The 16,183-nt window shown below is 43.6% G+C and overlaps 1 protein-coding gene across 1 annotated transcript; it reads left to right on the top strand.

Moving 5' to 3' along the window:
* Positions 1-5,047: 5,047 nt before the first annotated feature.
* On the top strand, positions 5,048-15,923 carry ARRDC3 (arrestin domain containing 3; the record flags this gene model as incomplete). Its single annotated transcript, XM_079548143.1, has 8 exons — positions 5,048-5,327; positions 8,001-8,082; positions 10,356-10,503; positions 11,741-11,843; positions 12,295-12,551; positions 12,928-13,090; positions 13,918-14,072; positions 15,559-15,923. The coding sequence occupies 8 exons, from the start codon at positions 5,048-5,050 to the stop codon at positions 15,613-15,615; spliced, it is 1,245 nt and encodes a 414-aa protein (XP_079404269.1). The 3' UTR covers positions 15,616-15,923.
* Positions 15,924-16,183: the final 260 nt, after the last annotated feature.

Genomic DNA, 16,183 nt, shown 5'->3' with positions numbered 1-16,183 from the left:
GAACTGTTCAGAAACAGAGCAGAACACGCTGACACCTGCAGTCACGGATGATAGAACAGTTCAGATGGATCAGTATTATGTATGGAGATGACTCAGTATGAATTTTCAGTTTTCCAGTGAAGATTCTCAAGCAATGCAGTCAGTACTACCCAGCAAGCCAGGATTTTTTTCTTTCTTTCCATAATCTTCTACTAGTTTTTCCTTTCCTTTTCTCCCTCTTTCCACCACACGTACACAAAAACACACAAAAAAAAACAGGACAGACAAGGGAGAGTTTGCCAGTTTCAAGAAATGGTTTGTTAGGTGAGGTCTGATCCTTATCTTCTTATAAAGGCTGGAATACTGCCATCTTCCTTGGAGTTACTGACGCCAATAACAAAGCATTGCCTTCCTGGATTTTGTCAGGAAAAAAAAAAGAAAAAAAAAGGAGGAAAAAGGTTTTGGCCTAACTTTTTAAAATTTTGTACTCCTTCAGTATCTAGAGAACTAGAGTAGAGTGTTGTCAACTAGTAACTCACAGTAATTACCTCATCTGAGTGCTAGACTTCAGGAAATTCAAGATGATAAATCAGAAATAAGTTATTTGTTTGCACAAAGAATGTTCAGTGATTTTTTTGTGCTACAGTCATTTTTCCACAGTGATTTACACCATGCATATTTTACTTACCCCTTGTAAAATGGAATGTTTAAGTCAGTATCACAGATTATATGTACAGAAAAAGCAAATTGTATACTGGAAGGTAATACTTAAATTTGCCCAAGAAAAGGTAGACCTCTGGCTGGATGTGAGAGGCCTCGAAAACAAGAGAAGTGCTTACTTTCATAAGCAGTGATCTGAGCCAGACACTGAGGCTGTGCCAATTTGAGGGCCCGGTAAAACTTATTGGAAGGTCTTGACAAATAACTAACCCAAGCACATAAAAACAAAGTCAAAGTCTTGAGTGCCCAGACTTAATTCAACATGGTAAGACTTTATCAAATTTGCATTCAACTTTTAAAATTTTGTTTCAAGATTGATAAAAACATAATATTTGGCCCAAGGACAATTCATTGGAGGGGGGAGGGAGGAAAGGGGGAAGTAATGAACATCCAGTAATATTTACAATTAATTGTAATTAATACCCATTAATAGTTACATTGAATACCCATTATAGTTACATTTCATAGCAACTTCTCTGTTTAAATAGAAGCAGGTTATTTAAACATTTAGTGTCATCACACTGATCTCATGTTAGTGTCGATACAGCTTTTAGAAAACAGTATTTTAATTCCTATTTAAATACTAATCATCTTCAATGATGTTATCTTTCAAATGTTCTAATTACGGCAGTGAGTCTCAGATAAAATTTCCAAAGGAACCTATCTGTTTTCAAGGTCTAATTTATGTCTTGCAATATGAAAAGATTTGGATTCTCAGTCTTTAAACTGCTCGAGAAAATGTTGCCCATCGTCCAGAGGTTTCAAATTCAGGGGTATTCTCCTTACAGCATGTGGGTGAATACTATTCTACATGTAATAAGCAGCTGCTAAAAGTGAGAAACAGGGACAATCTGTAATAGGAACAAGGGAAGCAAGAGATGGCAATGAGCAAGCCGTAAGAGTGAATCTTAATGTGTGTCAGAGCGCTGAATTCAGAAGGTTAAGGGAAAGCAACTCGCCAAGGCCCGCACCGCTTCCCTGCCGCGTGGCAGGCTTACAGGAACGCACCGGAGCAAGCCGAGCGAAAAGGCGGGCAATTCACCCTGCTTACCAGCAGATGGCGCCGCGCACCCGAATCACCGGGGCACGGATGAACGCAAAAAATGTACGCGGACTGAACATGAATGCGTGACTGCTGACGGGAACTGGAAATTCTGCAAAACTGTTGATTTAAATTTTAATATCTCTAACATTCGCTTAACCAAACCATGTCAGCCTGTGTTAATATGCTTAGTGCTCCAAATTTAAATTACACAAATTAATGTGCTGAGGGCTGCCAACTGAAATTGCACGTAACTGAACAAGTTGAGGTGATCGACAAGGCGGCTGGCAACAAGCCCGCGTAGGGCCAGAAAGAGCAGCAAGAACGCGGTGGGCGGCGTGTCTGATGAGACATGGGTCCAGGCGAGTCGGGACAACCCGGGCAGCAGGAAGCGTGGGAGGTGAGAGGAAAAAAGGGCTGAGTGCGGCACACAGCCAGGCTGAGCGCTCACGGCTTGAGATGTGAGGGGATCAGGGGATGATGGATGGGTTGTTTCATTTGTGTCGTGATTTCTGAGCTGTTCTGGTGAACTCACGCCTCTTAACTAATTCACTTCTTAACATATCAGGTCCAAAGGTCTCTGCCAGAGATGAGATTCTTTACCTTGTCACATCAATTCTCAAATCTGAGGCTTTAAGTTAACGCACCAACCACTAATTAATTCCTAGCAGAATCTTGTGATTCGGGAACTTATAGCTGTGCCTGCTATAACCAGTGAGATACAATACAGGAAGTGCTATCCCAATTCATTCTCCTTACTGGAAGGGCAAAAAGGTAAGAGGCTGCAGGAAAGAGACTCATGTTTTTAGGGAAAACATTAGGGAAGGAAGGGGGAAAAATAAAAACAAATATCAACAACACAGAGGAAAGCAGCCTGGTTGGGATACTGGGTAAGTTACATTAAAGCAGAGCCGATCTCAGCTCAGATGCTTTGGGTGCACATATGCACAATAGCACATACATGTAATAGCTCAGTGTGAATATGAAATTTATGCATAGTTGTTGCTGTGGGTTTTTTTGTTTTTTGTGTTTTTTTTTTGTTTTTTGTTGTTTTTTTTTTGTTGTTGTTGTTATTTTGTTATTTTGTTTGTTTTCCCACCAAGCTTTAACCAGCATTTATACTTAGCGTTGAAAACTGGGTCAACTTTCATGTAAATCTGCCCATCTGATCACTAAGGATATGTTTTAATTGACTCAGAACAACAGCATAGCAATATATGGAACTTGGAGAGCTTCAAAGACTGCAGTTTAGCATATAGTGTGGGTTTCCAAATGTCCTACTAAATTCAGTGGACTCAGTTCTACACATTTAGAAAAATATCCAAGATGATCAGCTATGTCTGCAATCCCCTACAATTCCCCTAAGTGTGGTTGTGCCACTGTTACAATGAAATACAGCTTTATCAGTGTTGTTTGCAGCATATTCAGTATGTCTGACAAGCAAGTCACCATCCACTGCATTTTCCTCCAGAAACACAACACAAGAACTGACAAAAAGCCGTCTACTGCCAGTGTCACCAGGACTTGTCTACTGACTTGTCACCAGGACTCATAACTGTCCATGAATTGGTAAAACGTGAGATACATGAAGCTGACCCACACGCTCATCAACAGTACCAAGCTAACATGAAACATGTGGAATGCATCCTGTATCACAGCAGCAGTGCTGGGGATGTGTCCAGAAATGGTTTGACCAAAGACAGCAGTCCTAAGGAGAGGGGAGGCAAATTGGGACCGTAAGTTCTGCAGATTTAACAGTAGATCAGCAAAGTATTTTATTCTTCTCCAACAAACCTGGAATGGGAAAACTGAATTACGAGGGCTGCCCCAAAAGCTGCATCTCCTGCTTTATTATGCTGGCCTACAACATCACAGCTGGATATTGGTGGTATGGTAGCAGAGATTGAACTTTACCACCAAAATTCTGCTATGTTTTGTTGCTGTGCAACAGATGGCAGCAGAGGGGCAGTTTGACACAATGCTGTCTGACACGAAAGTGTTAACGTAGCTAAAGGGGTGTCATTTTATTCCTCTATGGAAAAGATGTGGCACCCACTGACATTCACTGACACTCTCTGAATGTTGATGGGCACCAAAGAACGCATGTGAGCACAGGGGGGTGCTGGGTGCTGCATTTCAGCGGCGGTGACACTGACAGCGGGTCACCCCTGCTGGTGCAGATCGTTGAGAGTGTGGCACGCAGGCTGCTGGTCATGGCTGCCGAAAATGCACGATGGTTAATGATGGTGACTGTTTTACAGCCGAAAATTTGTTCTATAAATGGTGCTATTGTGGTCTTTGTTGTAGTTGCAACTGAAATAAATAGGAGGCATTACTTTTGGACTGATGTACGTAGATACAATAAAAAAAAATACACAAAATAAATTAGAATGTGCCATATCCCACCAGTGTAAGCAGGTCCCCTCCTTATCAACATGTGCACAATAAGGAATAAATCCACGTGGGTGCCTTCCAACCGAAGTTGGGTCTTTCAGCTGTGCAGATCGTTTAAAGGACACGGAAAAGAGAAGAGCTGCATCTCCCGAAGTCTTTGCGACATGAAAGGCAGAACCGGGTGGAACCGGCAGGACTGCCCGGCACCCCGCCCCTCCGGCAGGTTCCCGTCGATGCGCCCCTGTGCCGCACGGTGGTGCACACACACAGACAGTCCCATCACGACAGAGGCAGCGGCCGAACATTGTCGGTCTGAAGTTAGGCGTAGAGCTCCCCGCCAGGTGTTGGATCAAGGGTGACCTTTTACTGGAGAAAACGGGCAGATACAGAAATACGCTTTCAAACGCTGCCAGCCTGAACGACGACGCTGACATCGCTTAAGCGGTCCAGCAGCTCGGCGAGGCAGCAGCGCTGGGTACCTCCGCGAGCTAAGGGCGGGCAGAGGGCGGGCCGGCGTCGCTCTTAGGGCGCATGCGCGAGCGTGTAGCGTTCGGTTGGGGGGGGGGGGGGGGGGAGTTGTTTGTCACAGCGCTTATAGTGAGGTGGCAGCACTCCGGCGCCGTCATTGTGAGCGGAGCGCAGCGCCGGGCAGCCGAGCGCTCTGAGCGCTGCGGAGCGCCGGCATCCGCGGCAGGGCCGGGGCCGCCCCAGCCCGCCCGCTCTAGCTCCCCATGCAGGGGCTGTAGGTCGGCTCGGTCGGTGTGAGGCGAGGGTCGCTTTTTGCGTTAGGTTTTTTGTTTCCCCCCCCCCCTTTTTTTTTTTTTTTTGTTTTTTTTTTCCTTTTTCCGCTTTCTTACAGGTTTTTTTTGTTTGTTTGTTTTGTTTTTTTTTTCCTACGCTTTGCTATAAATCATGGTGCTGGGGAAGGTGAAGAGTTTGACAATAAGCTTTGACTGTCTCAATGACAGCAATGTCCCCGTCTACTCCAGCGGGGACACGGTCTCAGGAAGGGTCAATTTAGAAGTGACGGGGGAGATCAGAGTGAAATCGCTCAAAATCCACGCGCGCGGGCACGCCAAGGTGCGCTGGACCGAGTCGAGGAACGCCGGCTCCAACACTGCCTACACGCAGAACTACACGGAGGAGGTGGAGTACTTCAACCACAAGGACGTCCTCATCGGCCACGAGAGAGGTGAGCCTGGCGGCGTGGCTCAGGGGGTCTCACGGCTTTTGGGGGTGCTTTTCTGGTTGTGACCGGTTTTGTGTCACCTGCGGGGGCAGCCGGGGCGCCGCGAGGACGAGAGCCATGGGGGGAGGCGGGGGAGCGCCGTGTAGCGCAGCCCGGCGAGGAGCGGAGCCCCGTGTCGGCCGGCCGAGGGCTGCGTTCCGCCGAGCCCGGCCCGCTGACAGGCTGTAACCCCGCGGCTGATGATGCGACGGTTTGCACCGTCGGGCCGCCCTTCCCGCACACACGCTCCACTTTCGCCCCGCTGCCCGCTCCTGCCCTTCCCTGCGCCCCCCCCCCCCCCCCGCCGCAACCCCCTCCCCGGGCCCCGTGTCGCCCTCCCCACGCCCGCATCGCGGCGGTCCGGCGGACTCGGCTCTTGTTTTTGCGAAGTTTCCACCCTTTGTTAGAAGCGGTTCAATCCTGTTTGGGACCGGTCCTGGGCAGAGGGGGGGGGGGTGCTCCCGCTCGGCGCCGCAGATTGGCTGCGCGCGTCAGGTGGTGGCGATGACTTAATTCCTAGCACAGGAAAATAATGTTAAAACTGGTTATGTAATTCGGGGCAGCTCGCTTTTTTTTTTTTTCTCTTCCCCTTTTCTCCTTCAACGTGCTGCATACCTACCGCATTGTGCGGTGCACGGAGGGAGTGCTCCCCTTTTCTTCGGGGATTTTCGATGAGTTTCTCCGCAGGCTGCGTTGCTGTTAGCCGTTTTTTAAAGATCTATCGATGTTACCGAACTCGGGGCTCGGAACTCGGCTGCGTTTGAACATCGCTATTCCACGCAACCGGCTCTCCCCGAGCTGTTTCTTCACAAACAATTCACCCGCACCGAAGTCCCTGCGGGTGACCGCAGCCCGCCACTGTGCCCGTGCGTCTCTGCGGCCGCGCGGAGAGCAAAGCCCAGACGATGGCGCGGTGGCCCGGCAGTTCTTAGCGGGCAGCCCCAGGTTCGGGCGATGCCCGGCGCCGCGCGGCCCCGCGGCCGAGTTTCAATGACTGCCTCACGCCTCGCCCCGCAGCTGGCGGCCGAAGCCACGCCCCCTTGCGCCTCCGATTGGCCGGCCGCGGTTTGTTGGCCTGTTGCTAAGGCGATGCCAGCCTCTGATTGGCTGCCACGATGAGGGCGCGGGTCCCTTCGCCCGCAGCCGGCTTGCGGCGGGGGACGAGGGGCCGCGGGTCCGAGCAGCCCCGGGTATAGGGCAGGGCGACCGCGGGGGGGGGGGTTCGGTGCCATCCCCACTGTTCGGGCTTCGCTTCCGCCCCCCTCTTCGCTCCTCCCTTCCCCGACCGCCGCCCGAGGGTCCAGCGCTGCGTCTCGGCACGTAGCGGGGCGGCCGGCGGGGCGAGCAGGACGCGGGCGGCTCCTTTCCCCCCCCTCCCTCCTCGCCCCCGCCTCCCCTCCTCCTCCGTGGGCGGCGAGCGGAGCTGCCGAGCGACTGCGGCGAGTGTAATGTATACTGTATGTATATGCGCGGCTGGCTGGGATCTGCTCGCGCCGGTTTAGGCCGGTCCTCTCCTGCTCCAGCCGGGCCGCTGATTGACAGCTCAGCACTTGTTTACCACAGCTTCGCCGTGGCCGCCCGGCTCGGCGGGACTGCTGAGCTGGCAGGACAGGGCTGGGGCGGTGTGCGGGGCAAAAGCGTGCGGTAAAACAATAAAACGAGGCGGAAGCCGCTCGCAGCCGTCGCATCACTCCCTCGGAGCGCTTTCCTCAGTCTCCTTCAGTCGCGGCGAGCTGGAGGTGCGTTTATGTGAATGCCTCCCTGCCTGTTTTTCGCTATTCTGTTACATTTTAAGCGGTTTTTTTTTTTTTTCTTTTTCCAAGATTGCTTTCACACCCCTGGGTTTACTGAGTATTGCCACGTGCCTGTTTCTTTGCCACACCGTGTCTTTGTAGGACAGTGGGAGCCTAAAATCTCCCTCCTGTCTCTATTGTTGCCTCCAGCTGCTGGCAGTAAGCGGGTGTCCCCAGACCATCGTGATGCCTGTCGCTGTCCCAGCCCTCCTGGGTGGGTAGGAGGTGCTCTCGGCTGTTTTTCTCCCAACTTCAGATTTTGATGGAGTCAGCATTTTTTGTTTGTTTGATGGTAATGATACCCGAATAAACCACAAATCTGTAGCAGTACAAGAGATGTTCCCCTTTATCCTTCCATATATGCTCTTTGGACATCTCTCTTTTGTGATCAATTCCTGGATGCTGGTGCCAGGCAGTGTTCCCCCCCCCCCAAAAAAAAAAAAAAGTAATTACTAAATGTATTCTATGCACCAGACTTGCCTCTGGGTGTAAGATAACTTATTGTTGTTAAAGATGCCTCTATTTCATATTATGTTTCATATGAGAATCATTGTGGGAAATCAGATCAGTTTCCATCACTGATCTTTCTGGCAGGCTTTGGTACGGCAGGGGTGATGGCTGTGACAGTGTTGAGAGGCAGGATTATGAATTAAAGCAAATTTCTGCTTCCAGGTAAACCTGGAAGGTTATACACACCTTGTGTTCAGTAGCTCCTGGGACACTGTTTAAGGCACCACAATGAGTTTGCTGATCCCTTTTATTTTGCAGTTTATGCCTATGTGATAACGTTTTGCTCTGTAAAATGAGTGCCAGTGAAATAGCATTTTGCGTTTTTGCCTCCTAGATGATGACAACTCTGAGGAAGGCCTTCACACGATCCCTTCAGGAAGGCACGAATATGCATTCAGCTTTGAGCTTCCACAGACGTAAGTGCCTACTTGTACCACGCTAGTGGGGCAGTGCGATGCCTGTAGACACGCCTGCTTTGGGTGGAGGGGAAACCTTTTCAATGGTGGCAGGAATTGTGCTGCAGCATGCAGCAGAGGACATCATCTCCTTCAGCTGAAGAGGTTGCTTTCAAACTTCGCAAAATGGTAGCAGTGTTTCTGCCCGGTGGCTCACTCACTCTTGACTAAGCTGTACTGACTGGCTATGCCTTTTGATATTTTAACTCCTCCCAGGAGAAGTGAAGTTTAACTGGCTTGAGTCCTGTAGAGTGGCTGGAATAACTTCTAGCTTAACCGATAGAGCCTTGCAGACTGGTGATAATAAGACCTCAGCTTGCTTATCTAGACTCAGTCTGGAACAGAAGTGAGTATTTTAGCTAACAATAAAAGTGGAGATTGTTCCAGATTAAATGGAATGTGTCTTCTCAAGCTGGCCTCTGTACAAAAAGGCTGACTGGAAATAAGCAGATAAATGAGTGGATGAACTGAGAAATATTCCCATCATTCATCTCACTTGTCTCAGAAAGCAGAAGCAAAGTAAGAGGGAGAGCTAAAATACAAATTCCAATAATACAAAATGCAGAGGGATAGTGACAGTCCAAAAACCGACGAAAAAAGGGAGAGGAAGGAGCCTTTGCTTGTAAAATTCAAGCAACGAAGTCATTAAAGTTGGATAAATTTGGCAGACTGTTGCATGAAATAGCTGAGTACCTAATACTAAAGCTGGCAAACCATCTGTTTATATTAGAGGTGCTGGCTTTAATAGAACCTGCAGGTCATAACCACTTCATGGTTAGTATAAGACGCGAACAGCATAGAACTTCACGGTAGATAGTTGCTGGTGTGCTGTGTATGTGGAGATCATCAGAGGTAACTTGTCATTCTGTGAAAATTTCTACTACAAAAAGTAAAAATGATAGTTTTTATCTTCCCTTGATTTGGAAGGGATGAAAAAGCAGGATAATATATCAGTGTGAAATATTTCGTATGAAATTGAAGTACCACAACCAGTGATTAGAACAAGTTGTTTAACCTGAAAAAACAGTTATGCAACCAGCTTCTGCTAACACTGAAAAAACAATGGGCTGGTATTAAAACCTAAACACCTGGAGTTTGGCACCTATTTACCCTTCCTTGTGATTTCCTATCAATGGGACATGTCCAAAGTTAATTAAGGAAAAAAAAAAATTGAGGAACAGTAGAAAGAAGGAAAACACTGAGGGGCTTTCTTGATATTGTTTTTGGGGTTTTTTTGCCCTGCAGAATATGAGACAGGATTGATCCCTGAATACAGACTAGAACTGTTTCAGAAATATAAACAAATGCCATACCTGTAACTGACAAAGAATTGTTTAAGTACTAAAATGGCTCATAGTGCTCCCGGTAGAAAATACAGAATGTATTCACATTTATTTATTCAAAATGTAAATACAAAAATTTTTGTATTAAAAAAAAAAAAAAAAAAAAGAGAGAGAGAGAGCACTGCTACTTAGAGATAAATGGAATTCTGTGATGTTAAAAGCAAAGGTGAAAGGTCTGGAGATTCTTCCGGAGTTTTTCTCCAAATCTCTTAAACGAATTTAATTAGTCTTTAAAAAGTTCAGAGAGCAGTAGTCCTGATAATTCTGCATGTGTGTTCATATAATACATAAACAAAGATGTGCATGTATTTTGTATGCAGTATAAACTTTATTAAACTGCTCTTATTGGAGTAGATGAGAACTGGAAGGTACTTCTGATAAACTCTCTCTAAAATCAGAACTGTCATTTGAAATACATACTTAAAATTATACGAACTACTGCGTTCAGTAACAGCTAAAAGAAGACTCTGAGATAGTAGCCAAGCAAACAATAAACAATTACTTCAAAATACAGTATTCAAACCAGTTGATACTGTTACTAATTTTAAGTTGGTAGTCTTAATGCAGCCTTAAAAGGGCATGGTGGATGTGAAAGCGGCCTCTTGAGTTTAAAGGAAATGTGAACTCTGCTGGCATTTTCTAGTATAATTCTTAAATTGATTCTTAAAATCGATACAAAACTAAATTAGGGTGAATTGGAGATGATTTTTTCTCCCATCTTTAATTTTGAATTTTGCTCAGATATGGAAACTTTGCAAATAAGTTACGCTTCATTAAGTACTACAGTGCATTAAAGGTGGAATTCTACATACTAATCCCTGATCTGATTATATCATTATTATAAAGAGTGAGAAAGATTTTACTCAGTTTTGACCTTTGTGTCCTGCACAGACCACTTGCTACCTCATTCGAAGGCAGACATGGCAGTGTGCGCTATTGGGTGAAAGCCGAATTGCATAGGCCTTGGCTTCTACCAGTAAAATTAAAGAAGGAATTTACAGTCTTTGAACATATAGATATCAACACTCCTTCATTACTGGTAAGAATTGACAAAATTACTCATTCTTTTTTTCTGACATAAAAATAAGTAAAATACAAGAAAGAATATCAACATTGAATTTTATCTAATACCTATTTACTGTTTTTTAATGACAGCTGATCTTTTAAGTATTATATCAGTTTGGCAACTCTTTCATCACTGCTGTTTTGATGTTATTCTGTACCTGGAGTTGCTTCATTTTTAAGATATGTAAGATACCTTTGTCAATTTAAAATTAATACTATGAAATTGTAATTCGTCTTTAAAAAGGAAAATTTTTGCTAACTGTTCCTCTTCAGTTTTGAATCATTATGGAAGGAACAGTATAACTTTAAAGAACGTTTTAGTGAGAGACTGCTAACTTAAAAATGCAAAGTGAAAAATGTACTGGCATGCGTAATTTCCATATGGATGGTTTTCAACCAATGGGGAGAAATTATCACAATTCTGTACGATCTTTTTCAGAAATGTCATTTTTATTAAAATCTGAATATCGCAACCGCTTCCAGTAAGGAGCTGATTCCAATTTGGCTTAAAAATTCTTTTTTTTTTTTTTTTTTTTTTTTTCCCCCCTTTTCTCATACTAATTGATGGGAGGGGAAAAAAATGAAGTCCATTGAAATAGGTTTCTTGTGTGTATGAGTGAAAAACCAGACTTGCAGAACAACATCGGCCTTGCACAAACTCCATTAAAATCAAAGGACTCCCGTTTGACTTTAATGGGCTTTGGATCAAATCCGAAATCCTGATACCATGTAAATGAAGTCTGTTTATTATAGATGAGACAGTATTGTTCAAAAACAGAGAAAATCAGAAGAGTTAAGGTTATGGTACTTTAGCTTAGTTAATGTTTCTGAAATGCTGTGTAATGGGAAGTGGGAAGACCTTCCAGTAGGAAGCTTTGCCAACAATATGCTGGTTTATGTAGGCTATAAGGTACGTATCTTTCGAGATACATAGTCTGTTTTTACAGTCACACACTGTTTTAAAAATGACAGTAGTTTGGAGGGTGGCAGAAAAAAATTGTCGAAAGAGCAGTGAAATAGGACATGCTGTGTATCTGTACAGCACCATTTAAATTGCATGATGGTTTTTTATTACAAATGAAACAAACTTTGCTTGTCAAAATAAGTAACAATAAATACCTAACAGAAATAATCCTGAGGTGTTGATTAAGATATATGAGCACATTCACTGAACTCTTAATTAAACTGCCTTTCTTGTTCTTTTTTTGCAGTCACCCCAAGCAGGCACAAAAGAAAAGACTCTCTGTTGTTGGTTTTGTACCTCAGGCCCAATATCCTTAAGTGCCAAAATTGAAAGGAAGGGCTACACCCCAGGTATGTAACAGAAGTAATTATAGAATCACAGAATCACAGAATTGTAGGGGTTGGAAGGGACCTCCAGAGATCATCGAGTCCAACCCCCCTGCCAAAGCAGATTCCCTGCTTGCTATAGGAAGTGGTTTTGCTTCCCTTTTAAAACTACTTTCATATATAAACAAAATACTAAAACTGCTCTTAGCATCTCAGTCTACTTTCAGCCATTGTCTCAGTGTATTGTTGAAGAGTGCTGGTTGTGTTTCCAGATTGTTGAAGAATGTTTGCTTCCATTTCAGTTATTCATTATTTTTTCTGGATTAGCTCATGCTGATCCTATTCCTTTTACTACCAATGGATGTTTCTAAAGGTATAGCAGAGTCCAGAGCATTGTAACAATATCAAGAAAATGGAAATTTGCTTACGCTGCTTAGTAAGTTCCAGCATCACATTAAATTCTGTTTTGTTTCAGGTGAGTCAATTCAGATCTTTGCTGAGATTGAAAACTGCTCTTCCCGTGTGGTGGTGCCAAAGGCAGCCATTTACCAAACACAGGCATTTTATGCCAAGGGAAAAATGAAGGAAGTCAAACAGCTTGTTGCCAACCTGCGTGGAGAATCTTTATCATCTGGCAAGACAGAAACCTGGAATGGAAAAGTGCTGAAAATTCCACCTGTTTCCCCTTCAATCCTTGACTGTAGTATAATCCGTGTGGAGTATTCACTGATGGTAAGCTGGAGCATGTTTAGTTTCCATTGTCCTAAAAAATCCATAGCAAAGCTTTTTATGCTAGCTACAAAAAGAATGCATTTCCAAGTATTAGTATCCCAGCAGGTGTTTTGTAAGTAAATTTGACTTAAATCATATAGTTTCTTAAACAGCTGTGTTGTGTTATCTAAGCAAATATGTCATGAGTAGATGACACTTTTGTGTGTAGGCTCATGTTAAGAATCCTGCTCATAAATTGAATTTGTCTCCTTAAAGACGTGCATGCTGAAACTGACAGTTACAAACAAGTTCTTCATGGAGAATTTCATGGCAAAAAGAGTTATCAGATGAATTATTGACTCATGTACGTTGTAATCATATGTCTCTTTTTGTTTAGGTCTACGTTGATATTCCAGGAGCCATGGATTTATTCCTTAACTTACCACTGGTCATTGGTACCATTCCTCTACACCCATTTGGTAGCAGGACATCAAGTGTGAGCAGCCAGTGTAGCATGAACATGAATTGGCTTGGTCTGACACTGCCTGAAAGACCAGAAGGTAATTTGACAACACAAATCCTAACCAATTTGCTAGTTCTGTTGCTTTTAATTTTGTACGCATTATTCATTACTGTCATCTTAACAGATCCAGATTACATCCTTTAATAATGAAAGCCCCAGGAAGTCCCTTGTAGATGCTTTCTTGCCACCTATTTGGGTTGGATCAGAATTCTTTTCCTCCTTAGCTTTCTCTCTGTAAAAACTAGTTGTCGTCCAGCTATGTAGAAGTTGCTGAAGGCAATAGCACAGGATTCCATTGTCCTGTACAGAAGTAATTCTCTTTCCAGTATCCTAATTGCATCCTTAGTTAAACGACATTGTAAGTCGTAATAAAACCAGTTTCTGATATTTTTTACCAGTCTTAACTAAAGTCTTAGTGAGGAGATGCTACTCTTGTGAAAGGAGAATCTCCCTTAGCAGGGGATTAGCTCCTTTCTGTGTTCTCACATACATTGATAAGCACTGTTTTACTACTAAGTCATGCATTTCTGGAGTCAAAGGTTGCATTCAGTTCCTTCATGCCTGTCTGTACAGAAGTATTCAGTGTTTGGGTTGTGCATTAAGTATGAGGATTTAAAGGGTGAGAAGCTAATTAAGCTACAGTAAGCAGATGTTACTAAACTTGAGCATAATGTTAGAATAAAATAGAGCGACCTTTTCTTAGTCTCCCTTTTATATTCAACAATTTTTTTTTTTTTTTTGTCACTGCAGTCACTTATTTACCTGCTGATGCATCTTGGAATAATAAGTTTAATATTTCTCATGTTATGTATCCTGACATGCATAAGAACTGTTGTTCGAACTGCGTGTACCTTTTCCCTGCAGCACCTCCAAGCTATGCAGAAGTGGTCACAGAGGAACAGAGACAGTCCAGCCTGCCACCTATAGCTGCTTGTGATGACTTTGAGAGAGCAATGCAAGGACCATTATTTGCATACATCCAAGAATTCCGCTTTCTGCCTCCACCACTCTATTCAGAAGTAAGCACCTCAAACTAAATGAATCAACATATTCTCTTACTGAATCTGTATTCTGGAATATGTGAAGTGTCAGGAAAAAAAATACTAAGAAGTTGAACCAGCAATGAATAAGGCAGCTACTTTCTTTTTTCTTGTGAAGTTACCAATGACCTGTATCAAGAATCTTCCACACCTTTTTCACAGCATAGATTACATTCAGTGTCTTTTTGCCTGACTTGTGTAACCTTAAATTTGAACATCGCCCCGTTGTTTTAACTTTTATCCTGTTTCCTTGCATTGGAGGCCTTGACAGAATTCTCATGAAGTCTCGTGATTTCTAGAAATTCCCAAACTCTTGTTTGAAATGACAGCAACATGTTTTTCTGTACATGTATACACACAGCCAGTTTAGTAACCTTATATATAGAATGCAGTATTTTCATATAATGATAGAAAATTTCAGTTGGAAGTGACCTTTAAGATCATGTAGCTCCAACCCCTTCTGTAAGCAGGGACACATCCCGCTAGACCAGGTTGCTCACAGTGCCATCCAGCCTGATCTTGGATGCTTCTGGTGGAGGAGCACCCACAGTCTCTCCAGGTAGTCTGTGCCAGTGTCTCACCACCCTCACAGTAAAGAATTTCTTCCTAATACCCAGGCTAAGCCTATGCTCTTCCAGTTCAAAGCCTTTCCCGCTTGTCCTGCAGCTACATTCTAATGTTGCATTGTTCAGTGCAGCATTTCTATAGGACCTATAGAGGCACAAAGTACTGATATTTTCCAACTCCTAAACAGGCAAAAAAAAGTTTAGAAATCTCTTCCACATCTGATTCTGTGTATTCATAAATTCTGAAGCCGACTGGGGGGGGGGGGGTGGACAAAACTATTCTTTCTATGGTTCCTTAGAAGTTCTGATTGTATTTTTAGTACTGTAAAAGCCCATGATAGAACTTCCAAAGTTTCACTATTATTTTTGAGGTAAAAGCAGTGGTAGAAGACAAAAGAGTAGTGTCCTTTGGCTAATGCTTGCCTGAATGCATTTAGTTTAAAAAAAAAAAACAAAACAAAACAAAAAAAAAAACCAGTGGTATATGGCATGATGCACTTCTTCCCCCTTTGTTTTTTTTTTTTAACCTCTTGAAACAGTTCTGAGTGGGCAGAAGGCCATTTCTTTGGCGTGTGAAGCTTCTGTAAGAGCTGTTCTGCAGCTTAATTCTTAGTCCTGAAGTCCTGTTCATCTCAGGTACTTAAAGATTTAGGAAGGGACCTTCCTGCCTCACCTCCTCCCCATTGCCCACCCCCCCATTCCACCGTTCCATCGGAGTACAGAATTTATTATTCTAATTACTAGTACTGATTACTAAATCTGGCATTCAAAGTTTTCTAGTAGTTTCAGTAATCCCCTCTGGATTGAGGATGGGATGTAACATTGTCTTCAAACTTCTGATACATTTTTTTCTGTAGCAGGTTCTAAAATAACCTCAATTACTTTTTTCCTCTGTTTAGATTGATCCAAACCCAGATCAGCCTACAGATGACAGACCATCTTGCCCTTCTCGTTGAAGGAATCCATAAAAAGCTGACTTGACTTGGGTTTTGAATCATACCTGCCATGTTGAAGGTCAAGGCGTTATAGTGGAGACACTTTAGAAGGAAGTGGTTTTGCTCTTGCCTGTATGGTGAATACATGAAAACAACCTGTGATTATGCTTTGAAGCCTACAATAACATTGTAGGACTGCTCCACTTGCTTGAAGACCTGAGCTTACCCTCTCCCCTCCCCTTTTTCTCATTTAAATACTGGCACATACTAGGAGCAGCCTTACTAACCTATGGTCATGTGTGTCAAAACACTCAAACCACATTGCAAGAGAGGGATGGCTTTCTCTTATGATTTTGAAGATTTGCACATGCTCATTGCTTATTTTGTGCGGTTCAGTGTCACTACAGCTTTTTCTCATTTATGCCGCACTGTTGTTACCCCCCCTTCCTTCCCCCACTTGTTTGTGGTCTGCACAAGAAGGAGCAAAAAAAAAAAAAAAAAAGCTTTGACAACAAAAAAAAAAAAAAAAAAAAGAAAAAAGCTACGGACTTTGACAAATGCACTGACTCTTTCTTTTCTAATTTAATGT

Source organism: Tetrao urogallus, assembly GCF_951394365.1.
Source record: "Tetrao urogallus genome assembly, chromosome: Z".
In the NCBI taxonomy this organism is placed as follows: domain Eukaryota; kingdom Metazoa; phylum Chordata; class Aves; order Galliformes; family Phasianidae; genus Tetrao; species Tetrao urogallus.
Note: the sequence above shows the minus strand (reverse complement) of the source record. Positions and strands in the feature narration are given on the sequence as shown.